General features: G+C 38.0%; 2 protein-coding genes across 8 annotated transcripts; one reads left to right on the top strand and one right to left on the bottom strand.

Moving 5' to 3' along the window:
- The first annotated feature begins 7 nt into the window (after nt 1–7).
- LOC103974184 (serine/threonine-protein kinase RHS3-like) lies at nt 8–3,448 on the top strand. Its single transcript, XM_009388949.3, has 3 exons — nt 8–318; nt 1,095–1,902; nt 2,463–3,448. Exons 1-3 carry the CDS (start codon nt 306–308, stop codon nt 3,316–3,318), a joined length of 1,677 nt encoding a protein of 558 aa, XP_009387224.2. The 5' UTR covers nt 8–305; the 3' UTR covers nt 3,319–3,448.
- Nucleotides 2,409–12,235, bottom strand: LOC103974202 (casein kinase 1-like protein 3). 7 transcript variants are annotated; one of them, XR_010494424.1, is made up of 19 exons: nt 12,042–12,235; nt 11,877–11,917; nt 11,387–11,456; nt 11,156–11,304; nt 9,956–10,051; nt 9,790–9,860; nt 9,399–9,460; nt 9,257–9,320; nt 8,704–8,788; nt 8,492–8,618; nt 8,050–8,132; nt 7,572–7,632; nt 6,831–6,976; nt 6,488–6,664; nt 6,270–6,393; nt 5,856–5,917; nt 5,639–5,778; nt 3,103–3,190; nt 2,409–2,859 (listed from the first exon to the last, which is right to left on the bottom strand). XR_010494424.1 is itself a non-coding variant. In XM_009388966.3 (15 exons), exons 1-14 carry the CDS (start codon nt 12,115–12,117, stop codon nt 6,491–6,493), a joined length of 1,305 nt encoding a protein of 434 aa, XP_009387241.2. In that variant the 5' UTR covers nt 12,118–12,235; the 3' UTR covers nt 5,999–6,393; nt 6,488–6,490. The 7 variants fall into 7 exon arrangements, 1 of the variants encoding a protein (XP_009387241.2); XR_001976869.2 differs by having other exon boundaries at nt 2,409–3,190; XR_010494423.1 differs by having other exon boundaries at nt 3,103–5,778.
- Between the last annotated feature and the right edge of the window lie 179 nt (nt 12,236–12,414).

The following is a 12,414-nucleotide window of genomic DNA, read 5'->3' on the forward strand; positions in this document are numbered from 1 at the left end:
GTTGACCTCCGTTTTCCTGGCGAGTTCTTCCATTCCGAGCTCTCGGGCTCGCAATTGCCGTCTAATCTCTTCCTCAGTCCCTAACTTTAGCCGATCGTTGCAACAACCGATCCCTCGTTTAAGTATGGCGTCCCTCCGCGGCTTCCTCGCCCGGCCCCACGAATCCAACCCAGCTTCCTCATCCGGTCGACGGGCTCCGAGGAGGAGGCGGCCCCGCTCTCCCAATTTCGGACGCAATTACCCGGTTACTTCTTCTTCTCCGCGCCGAGATCTGGTGCCGCGATTTCTCTGTCCCAAAGGAATCCATGAGCCGCGTAGGTTGGTTCCTCGATTCCTTCTATGATTAGCACACCGCAATCTTGTTTGATCGCAACTTTTCGGTGTATTTCAAGTTCTCATTCCGGATATATTACCTGATTCTCATCTTTATCCTCGTATGTTGTTTCTGGTATTGCGCGCGCTATTTAAGATGAGTTTTTGTATTGTTTCTTGCGTTACTTTTGGTGGTGTTATGGTCCGGTAAATGTGTGCGTTTCTTGGAATTGTCTTTTGTGCTGTGTTAACAATGTCATGCCAGTGTTGATCTTTTGTTGCTTGTATTCTTTAGAGAGAATGCTTTCAAGGAATCCTGACACAAGTAATCCTATCTAATCGTGGAGGAGGATTAGCCATTTTAATTCCCATGTTGCTGTGTCCGTAATTTAGTGTGCCCATAACCTGTTCGGTGAAAATTCGGAATAGCAATAACTGGGTTGACATGATTCTTTTCATTGAATCGAGTAGAAGTTCCATTTCGTAAACCGTTGAGACTAGTCCTGTTATCTGCTACTGCTTACAATAATTGCAGCTAATAGAACACTCATGTTGTTGGTTCATGGTCTTAAGGAGTCTCATTCTTAGACTGTGCCTTTCTTTGAAACTTGTTGTTGTTCACAAGTTGAGCTGTAAAATCTTGTCTTGTTCCATCTTCTTGTATCAGTCTGCAGATTAGCATATCATGCCATGGTTTTAACTCAAATCGGTTCCCATGTAGTTCTTTGGTTCTTCTGGTTCTTTCTATTTTATGCAAGCTGACACGAATGCCATTCTACCAGGAAAAGTATCATCTAATGACAAACAAGTGCATCCCATAGCCAATACCTCCATGGACCCAACAAGAAGCTCAGAGACCGGACATGGCCCAAACCCTAGGCCACCTATGAGTTCGGATTCAGTATCAACAAAAGTATCGCGTCACAAAGATCTGGAACCAGTTGCCAAGGATGTCTCAAAGAGTTCGAGTCGAAGCCCGAAACACAATCCAACCCACGGTCCTGGCTCCAGATTGCCAATGATTTCGGAAACTGCTTCGACCTCATCCTCTACCTCGACCTCAATCGGGACATCGACGGCAACAATGGCTGCAAAGAGCAGTGATGCAAAGCTTAGCGACTCCTGCACAACTGCTGTTCGAGGGAGCAGCAGTAGCAACAGAAGTGACAGCACAGAGAGTGCCAATTCTCCGCCCATTAAGCGGCACACAGGAGGCGATTGTCGTTGGGAGGCCATTCAATTGGCCAATGCAAGAGAATCCCCTGTTGGCATAGGCCATTTTAGACTCCTTAAGCGCCTTGGTTATGGTGACATTGGCAGTGTTTATCTTGTTGAGCTTAGAGGAACTGGTGCCTACTTTGCAATGAAAGTGATGGACAAGGCATCGATTGTTAGCCGTAATAAGCTACTCAGGGCACAAACTGAAAGGGAAATACTCAGTATGCTTGACCACCCCTTCTTGCCGACTCTCTATTCTCACTTTGAGACACAAAAGTTCTACTGTTTGGTCATGGAGTATTGCAGCGGTGGCAACCTCCATTCTCTTCGGCAGAAGCAGCCTAATAAATACTTCAGCGAGCAAGCTGCTAGGTAAGTCTCTTCAGCTTCTTCTTTACTTTTTTACCTTGTAAATAAACTATGTTAATTACATGCAAACTTTCTCTACCTTCCTGCAAACATCTTTCAATAATAATGGTTATATACCTCTTTAGTTATTGGTCTCTTTCAATAACTAAAGTATAATTTAGTTATGGTTATAATTTGTCCCCCTGCTTCTTTTGTTTATATACCTCGCGGAATCTGCTTAGGCTTCGAGGACAATGGGAAATTGATACTTTCTCCTCCAACCTGCTAACATTATTCTATCAGACAGCATATAGTTTGTGATCCTAAATTTCTACCGACAACACTTAATTTTTTAGCAATGACGTGCCATGTCATATTGACTTGGTTTTGAGTAAGGATCAATAAAGAAGCATGTTATACTATGATACTTACATGTCTTTCTCTCCCTTGGTTTATTTTCTTGGACTATGCTACTTTTCATCTGTGTTGCATGTCTTAAATATGGTAATATTTTTGCTTCAAAATCATCATAATCTTTGAAAACGTTTTATTCATTCATTCTATTGTAATTGTTGAGGAAGCAGGTTCTATGCTTCTGAAGTGTTGCTTGCGCTCGAGTACCTGCACATGCTCGGCATCGTGTACAGAGACTTGAAGCCAGAAAATGTTCTCGTGAGGGAGGAAGGCCACATCATGCTGTCGGACTTCGATCTCTCGCTGCGGTGTTCTGTTGATCCAACCCTAGTCAAATCCTCATCCGTTCGCAGTGGGAGCAGCGGCGGCAGTAGCGGCAACGACATGTTTGATGGCGAGCCACCGATACAGAGCTGCATCCAGCCATCCACATTCTTTCCTCGCATCCTCCCCAAGAAGAACCGCAAATCCAAATCCGATTTCGGCATCAACAATGGCTCCGCCTTGGAGTTCATGGCAGAGCCAACAAACGCCCGATCGATGTCGTTCGTCGGGACACACGAGTACCTAGCGCCGGAGATCATTCGAGGTGAGGGACATGGCAGTGCAGTGGACTGGTGGACGTTTGGGATCTTTCTGTACGAGCTTTTGCATGGCACGACCCCCTTCAAGGGATCAGGCAACCGTGCCACGCTTCATAATGTGGTCGGCCAACCGCTGAGGTTTCCGGAAACCCCACTGGTGAGCCTGGTTGCTCGAGACCTCATCCAAGGCCTGCTTGTGAAGGACCCACAAAGAAGAATTGCTTACCACAGAGGTGCTACAGAAATCAAGCAACACCACTTCTTTGAGGGTGTGAACTGGGCGTTGGTGAGAAGCATGGCGCCACCCCACATTCCTGAACCGATCAACTATAGTCAGTTTGCGAGCAAGGAGAAGAAGGCCACTGACGGTGGCCTCTCTGGGAGTAGTGGAAGCAAGGGCAGTGCAAGTGATTCTTCCTACTTTGATTTTGAGTATTTCTAGGAAAGAAAGGCTTTGCGGGTTAAATTGTCATGAATCTTTGGTGAGATGTTGGAAAGGCGATCTCTGTAAACATGAGTTATATTTTCTTCTGTGAATTAGAGAAATAAATGTTTCATTATTTAGGGAACTATATGGAAGTTGTTTGTTGTCATACCAATACTGCCTGATACGAGGAAGATCCTTTGACACTAAAAAAAACTGACTCGTTAATGCATAATTTTAAGGAACGAAGTCTTATTTTGCCGTTGACTACATTCCAAGCATAATTTTAAGGAACAAAGTTCTTTTGATATCTAACGACTAGGTTCTCTCAGACTTAAGTTGCACGTAGTATTCCAAGAAGTCAATTATTTCTTTCTAAGCTAGGTCTATACCCAGATGAATATTAGGACCGAGAAAAGCAACAGCATGCCTGATCATATTGTATAATTTTTTTTTTAGTAATATAGAATTGCCTAACTTTGATAACTAAATTATTGTACTCACGAAACCGGAAGTGAGCTTTGGTACAAATGTTTTTATTTTTATTCTACTTAAGGTGCATCAGGTACACCATCATCATCAGACTAGTCATTTAGGTTTAAACATTTATTAGATAAGATTTCAAATTATCAACTTAAGACTAACAATTTAAGTCTAAAAATTTATAAGATAAGATTCCAAATCCTCAACGTAACGTGTGAGTCAGGTACACCATCTACAATCTAATTGTTTAAAATGATATGGATGCATAACTAGAGGGAAAATTTCTATATACCTGACAATGAGATAATTAGCTACATTCCAGTCATGATTGCATACAAATCATTGTAATAATGTACAGTTGAAAAGAATGCTTAGAGAGGTGCTTCTTTTTCTGTACGATTACCATATCGTGTCTTCAAAATACTTGTTACTATCTTGAGTTATTAAATCTCGATTCACGTGTCTGTACAAAATTATGAGGTAATAATGTTTCCCGAGATTGTGAAATTCTTTGGAGAAGTGCTAATAAACTAACTTCTTTCCGAACTATGTTTTCTTTTCTAGAACATGCTTTTCCAGAACACATAAATAAAGTCATGCAGATTATATATATATATATATATATATGTATATATATATGTATATGTATATATATATTTATATGTATATATATATATAAACAAATCCTAATCTATATAAAGATTGAAAAGATGAGACATGATCACTGGGTTGATGAATATCTGATAATATATTGTCACCGGCAAGACTAAATATAAGTTTTATTTTCTATCTCAAGTGACTTATACATGGTGCTTGGCTAACCTAATTGGTTACCATCATTTAGCTAGCTAAAGTCATTTACAGAGAGATTTTAATGTTGAATGTATGCAGGACATAGTGGGTCTACAGAATATTTGCGTCCAGAAATAGATGAAAAAAGCACTAGATTAATAATATGCAGATAAAAAAAACGTCATTTCCTACCATCATCCCAAGAATACAAAATTATTACTAACAGGATATATAGATTTTCAGTGCATAAGTGACCTTTGCTTATGGAATTCAGAAAAGAATAAAGTCCAACAAGATTTCAACAGCTATGAACAAATTTTCTTTATCTTTAGGCATAAAAGCATTAACACTTGGTGCTTGACACCCAAATTGGCTTGGGCACTCAAGTAAAATTATTTGATTCACCAATCCCTAAATCTAGTCCCGAGTTGTTTACCTGTGATGTAGTGCTCAAATCTCATCTCTCTATGCATTTATATTTATGGAAGTATCTAGTCCAAAAGCAATTTGACAATAGACAAAGATACTGTTGAAAATAATGATCATTAGTCAGTTATGGATGAATCAAATCTAGAAATAATTAAATGAAATAAAGGAAAACACAGTTTTCCTTGGGCATAGAATCTTGGACAGGATATCCGTTAAGTGATGACAGATATGGTGGGAAGCACTGCATCCACCATCAATGCAAGTTGGGTCATACCGAATAAATCTGGTAACAAATAAATCTGGTCATCCAAATAACAAATTAAACAGACAGTTGGGTCATACTGAAGACCTAGTTTTTATCTGTCGTTGTTTAGATTACACCTGAAGATAATCCAGCACTCCAGATTTTACCAATCCATTTCTGTTGCTCCAGAAGAGTAATTGTACTAAATGTTATAGTTGCTATAGAATAAGGTTCCTTTGATCTGCTGACCTCAATTTTTAACAGTAGGTTTTTATTACTACCAGAAGTGCAGAAAAACTGACAGGCATAAATTTTAGATATACGGCTTAACTCGAGGAGCATTATTAAATTTTCAACAAAGCAGCAGAGCCTGGAATGTATCAAGAGTACCTTTTTTGTGCTCTCTGAAAATTTGTTCATCATGTTTTCCATACTGAAGACATGTTTTTCATCAAGTTGCTTGATCCAGAATCTTTGTCAGAAACCTTCAAAAGCATATATGTTGCTCTCTACCACAACAGCATCATGTTCTGGAAAATAAAATCATTAGATAGATAAGCCAACAGATGTGAAATTAATCCATAAAGCATGCCAATGACCAACTTACAGTTATAGCTGTACTGCAACATGGTAAAGACGACAAAAAGCAAGGAGACAGGCACCTGAAAACTACATAATGATCCTCAGTTTAGATCCCTGAGAGATTTTGAATACCTAATGCTAAAACTATCAAATGACCACCCATAGGTCTGAACCAAAGAATATATTTATACAAGCAGCAAAGTATTCAGACTAGATGGATCCACAAAGCAGACATCAGATTGTTACAAATATACTACTCTAGCTAGTAAAAAGAACAACATATAATTTATCAACAGAAAAATGAAGAAGAGAATTTCACTGATCATCCAGGTTAAACGGAATGAAAAAAAAAAGGCTAGACCAGCAAGAGTTTATTTTTTGACACAATATCAACCATGTCTCTTAAGGATCATTTAGCAACATCTGTATCTGAAGTCACCTTAACACGAAAACACTATGTATCCTGATATCCATGAAGCGACTCGAGCAACAACAGATTTGAAGCCACCTTTGTAGCATAGGCTTCCTCTTTTGTGGGACCTAACCTCCATTTGAACCTACACCTGAAGAGCCCATAAATGACATGCATTCAACCACAGAAGTCTCCAACATGAAGATGAGTCACTGAACATGGGAAGATACACAGTACAGCATTACCAGTCATTTGGCTGAGGTATTGCGGTGTATCATAGAGATCCAACCGCTGGATGAACCAAGGTGTGAAGTATCAGTTGGACCTGATTGTTTGGAACTAATGACATTTTTCTTTGGTGCACCAGGAAAAGCAAATGATGTACTTGGTGCTTGTGCTTTCTCAGAGCTTATTCCCACCTTCTGAAACAATTAGAGAACCAACCATTTCATAATTAAGGTATTACAAGAATCAATACTCCATAAAGGAAACTTTTATATCAGAATAGTTTACTGTTTCTAGAAGTGTATCTAGATGTCTAAAAGGAATGCTTCATCAGTAGAAGATAAATGAGTTGTCACGGCTTACCAACTTGTCAATTTGCTGATTGTCAGAACTCAAAGTATTATCAGCTGCAAGCTTGAACTGCATTTGAACCGTAGGACATGCAGAACTACTTGGTCCAATATGCTCTGTAACTTCATGAGGGCGAGGAACATTATGTGCATTTGTAACTGGAATTTGATTTAACCAAAACAAAAACGTTATATGAGCATTCAAATTAACATTAGCATAGAACCTATAAATTTTAAAATTAAAATTCAAGACAGTCTATGATTGACTGACTGCTGAGTTATAGCTTCATTTCTGCTCCAAGAGATAGGTACTTCCAATTTATGTACTGTCAGGTGAAACAATTTAAAAGCAAACTGGAATCGCCAGCACATGATAATAATAAGGTTCATAATTTCAGTAATGTGGATAATAATGATTCGGTTGAGATAATTAGGAAGAGAATGAAATCTTCATGTCAGTAAATATGCTAACCTCAGTAATAACCAAAACATTTTATTGTCATAAAAAAATTCAACTTTTGTCTGTGTAATGAACAGTGATTAATCAATAATTCCAAAACTCTTCATAACAATCTGAAGTAAAACACTTTGTTTGTATATTTCATTAAATAACACAGCTACCATGATATCTGCATTCCATAACAAAAACAATAACCAACAGGATGCAACTGCTTATTTTCAATCAGTACTGACCATCAACTGAAAGAAGGAAATTACCATGAGTAAACTACAACACTAGTGAAATTAGAGTCACCTTGATGTTTGTCAACATCCATTGGAGTCGGTCGGAGGCTAGTCATCCCACCAGCAACTGGCTGGCAATTCAGATAAAAGATCTCATCAATAAAGACGTTGTGGAGCCATTTTACAAGCTGAATTTCTACAAGGACATCAATGTAATTGCACAGACACCCCCGGAGAAAAAAAAAAGGAAGAAACTTAGTAAGTCAATGCTCGTAAGTTAGAAGGAATGAAGATCACTTAGTAAGACATCCACTCAGTCATACATCAAAAAAGCTGGGTTGAAATTCAGTCACTTTAGCTCAAAACCTTTATAATTTAATCAGACCATCTTGTCTCCCAATAACACAAAGCAAAACCTTAGCTATATATCATATTGTGAGTGCCCAGCAATCATATGCGTTGTCAAACCATACAAAAAAAATGGGTAAAGATCTAACTACCACCTAAAGGAGCTTTGTTGTGTATTTGATAAGTTAAAGAATACTAACAGAGAACCGAAGCTGAGATTTTGTCCTTTGGGCTTTCTGATACTTCAAAATCGTCCAGTCAAAAATATAATCAGATTCATAACCTGCCATAATGAGAAAAAAACAAATTTAGTGAAATTCATATGACAAAGATAATTATGTTGGCAATTATCAGCTTATAACAAGTCAACAAGTCCACAAGAAAATTGCATTAGCGCAAAAAAAGAATCCTATAAAAGATCACTTCTACGCCAGTTTACAAAAATTGACTTTCATGTTCTGCAAGACATTCTAGTAGCATTTTCTTTGGTTTCACTTACATATGCAGTCATGAAAAATAGTGCAATGATTTTGAAAAAAATAAGATTGGAATATATTCTCAACCTAATAATGAATAAAGTATGCTTCTAAGCCAGATGATGAAGGAAAAGTGGCAAAATAATCATGCTTTTCAAGGGATTACCTTCACGATTAAACAAGTCATGGAAGAGGCGCTTTAGAAATCCATAATCAGGCCGTTGCTCAAATGTCAAAGAGTGGCAGTAATGGAAGTATGAAGCAAATTCCACAGGATGAGATTTACATAAAACCTATTAAAAGTGAATCATATTGAACATATTAATAAGATTTCCAACACTATGATATGTAAAACAGATGTATATATAGACCACGTACTTCAATAGGAGTTGAAAGCTTCTTCTCGCAAATCTTATCATACTTCTGTTTCTTTGTGGCAGCTTTCAGACCTTGCCATGGAAGACTTTAAAGAATCACAAGAGAGTTAATTATACCAATGATGTATGAACAGAAAATGCAATAACTGACACAGCAAATACTTGGAAGAAAAGTTCTGTGCTCTTGAAATGACAAAAATAAATGAAGAATGTGAGGAAGTGCTCAAAAGCAAGATCCTACTAACTCATGTATATATAGACTACTCATCATTATTGCTTTTGTACAAACAAAAACTATTTCATAAAGCATTTTAAATTTCCTTTGAAACATGAATGACTCAACAATTACAATCTGCCCAAAACAATAGTCTATACTCTGTTTTAATTTTAAACACTCATGATATTTCAGGGTCATTCATCACATATCAGAATATATCAACCCCAATGACCTTATAAAACAAGGAAATGATAAGTTGCTACAATTCTGAAGTAGGGTAACAGAGGAAGGGAAGTTAAATTTGGAAAATAAACATACTGTCTCAATTTAAGCATACCTCCCTCTGAGGAAATAGAGAAAAACATAACCTAGAGATTCCAAATCATCCCGACGACTTTGCTCTGAAAAATGGATGGCTCATCCAAGTAAGCATGGCACCGAATTAAGATTTAACAATGCTTTGATTTGTCTCCACTTACCAATGCCTAGATGAGTATTGCAACTTGCATAACGAGCAGTTCCAGTCAAGCTCTTATTTTCTCTGGCTCATGAAAAAGATAAAGTTAATTTTCACCTAAGCATTCAAAAGGGCAATCAGTCACTAAAACAAATGCAGGGAACAATATTATCAGAGAAGAAGAAATATCGAGTCTTTTATATCTGGTAACACAAACTTCCAAGGTAAAAGTTCCCAATTTTGTGTTTCTTTTTCTATTCGAAAGCAGCTCCAGTTGATTAGAAAATGTGTTCATACTTCACAACTCACCAACTAGAAAGACCCATACTAATCTTTATCCAAGGTATTCTAGATACAGTAAGAACGAGTGATATAAAAAACTGTCAGTCTTATTCAGGTAGAAGATTGCTCACTTGTATGGAATATGACGGTTGGTGGTAGAATCCCTATATCTTTTTGCAAGCCCAAAATCAATGATGTATACCTGGACAACCATATTCAAGTACGTATCAATAGCAAAGAAACCCCAACAATGCATATGCAACCATGAAACTGATTAGAGGCACTTAGTATTGCTACCTGATTGGCTTTTCGACCGAGACCCATTAGGAAGTTATCAGGTTTTATGTCTCTGTGTAGAAAACCCTTTGAGTGCACATACTCTATTCTTGAAAGCTGTAATAAACAGAAGTAGATCAAGGCTAATTATTAATTTGGTTTATTGGAACTCAAAAACTACAAAAATAATATAGCATGACTATACATAACAAGAAACAAAGTATTACAACTTCCATCTACTTCTTGTGCAAGAGGTACTTGACTGAAACTCAAGATAGCAAAAATAGTGAGAGTGAATTCAAGTCAAGCATCCAAAGGTCTTAAGACATTATCAAGGGTGCTTTCAGAACACATGACATGCAGACATGTTTCTTTAATAAAATACAAACCATGCACATGGACATGCACATAAACATACATACAAACATAGACAAATCCATATCCACCCACATGCAAGCATGCCAAAGCACATATACAAGCAGAGGTGCACATGCACATCAACAACATACTAAAGCGCATGACACATGGCTTGATGAACCATAGAAACAAGAGTTACTGGAATAAAGTATAAAAGAGCCATGCAAAGAAGCTAGTATTACACCAGATAGATAAAACACAGAGTATACTAAATGTTACCCCATGGCACTAAGTATGAGATTAAGAACCATGAATTATCCACTAATATTTAAAACCTGCATATACAGACTCACTAAATTATTTCAGATACTAGAATAATACAATTTTGTTGCCAGTAAGCCTCATATGGCATCCAAAAGCAGCCTTCTTGTACATTTTAACTCTATCAATTAAAAAAAAAGAACATGAAGTCCTTTTGATGCTGAAAGACAAATAATTTGGAGTTCAAAGCTGAATATATATATATATATATATATATACTGAAAGCAAAGAAAGATGGTGACCTTATGTCATTAAGAAAAGGTGATTATGATAATTTTCAGACATCACACTCAGACTCATACAAAAGAAATGCTTATTTCAGTTTCCAATGATCTTTGCTTTTATCAGCATAACAGAATTTGTTTCAAACATATTTGAACTTTTTAGCTGACCATTTCTGTACTTCTCTTGATGCAATTATCCTTTCATGAAAACCTTTTATATCTTTCAATAGCAGAGTTTCAAAATTGTAAACAGGTGTAACTAGCAGGTATAACTGTTTCATGAAAATTGTTTTATCCTAATATGATAATTTCCCGTTACCATCTGATCTGCAAGCAACAGAACTGTCTTTAACGAGAACTTGCGACCGCAATAGACAAACAGATCCTCAAGGCTTGGACCAAGCAAATCAAGAACAAGCACATTATCCTCTCCGTCGACGCCACACCATTTTATGTTAGGGATACCACCTGAAATCATGATTTGTAATTTAATGTTATCATATATCCCAGAGTAGGGGCAGTGATTTGACATATGACTTATATCACGCACTTCCACCCTGAAGAATGTTGTACAACTTGGCCTCGTATAGTAACTGTGGATGCTTGGACCGAGTGCTCTCCTGCACACATGATTAGCAAAATTAAGCATACACGCCAGCAAGAAACTGAATCATATATAGGCAAATCCACCAGAGTAAATTAGAGGAAGACAATCCCAATTGAAATTTCCAGGAGACAATGCCTTGAACATCCGTTCGAAAACAGAATCAAGTTTGAAACAAACTACTGGTTAATAACCATAAATTGCAGCTGCACAATCAAAACTCTAATCAGGACTTCAGGCCATTGTCAATAAACTCAAGCAGATTCTAACCAAATGGTGTTACATAAATACATCGATCAGTAGAAAGCTCAACCAGTTGACTCCATGCCAAAAGAGAAAACGAAAATTCTCCTAAATCTCGCCCTAGAAATAAATCGTCAAGCAAGGATCTGAAAAGAAAGATCGAATACAGCAAAACAAGGATCGGTCAACTTACGATCTTAACCGCGACGATCTCAAACGTGTCGACGTGTGTCGCTGCAACAGACGAAATCAGCGCAAAGAGATAAGCACCGAATAAGTAAACAGACAGAAACAATAAAAAAAAGTCAACGAAAAGCCGAATTGAAGGAAAGCAGGAGCGGAGGATCAACGTATTCACCGAGAAAGATCTCGCCGAAGGATCCACTCCCGATCTTGCGCCCTAGCTTGTACTTCCCGCCGACGATCCGATCCATGCCTCGATCGCTTCCACTCCTCCCTCAGAGGAGCATCAAGAACTAGGGTATCGATCGGAGGCGAAGGATTCACGAGGGCGAGATCTCTGCGTATGAAAAGTCTCAGAAGACGACGGAGACGAACTGAGGGGCATTTCCGATGATTTATAGGCCTGGCTCGCCAGCGAGGAGCGGCTGCTTGCTGTTGGGGATGGCGGCCGGGTCGGTTCTTTATCAGGATCCGTTAACCTGTTTAACCGGATCCATTTTTCTTTAATCGGGTTCGAGATTAATCCATATTAAAAAAGAATATACCCG

The sequence above is a fragment of the Musa acuminata genome, chromosome BXJ3-2, assembly GCF_036884655.1.
Source record: "Musa acuminata AAA Group cultivar baxijiao chromosome BXJ3-2, Cavendish_Baxijiao_AAA, whole genome shotgun sequence".
Taxonomy (NCBI): Eukaryota; Viridiplantae; Streptophyta; class Magnoliopsida; order Zingiberales; family Musaceae; genus Musa; species Musa acuminata.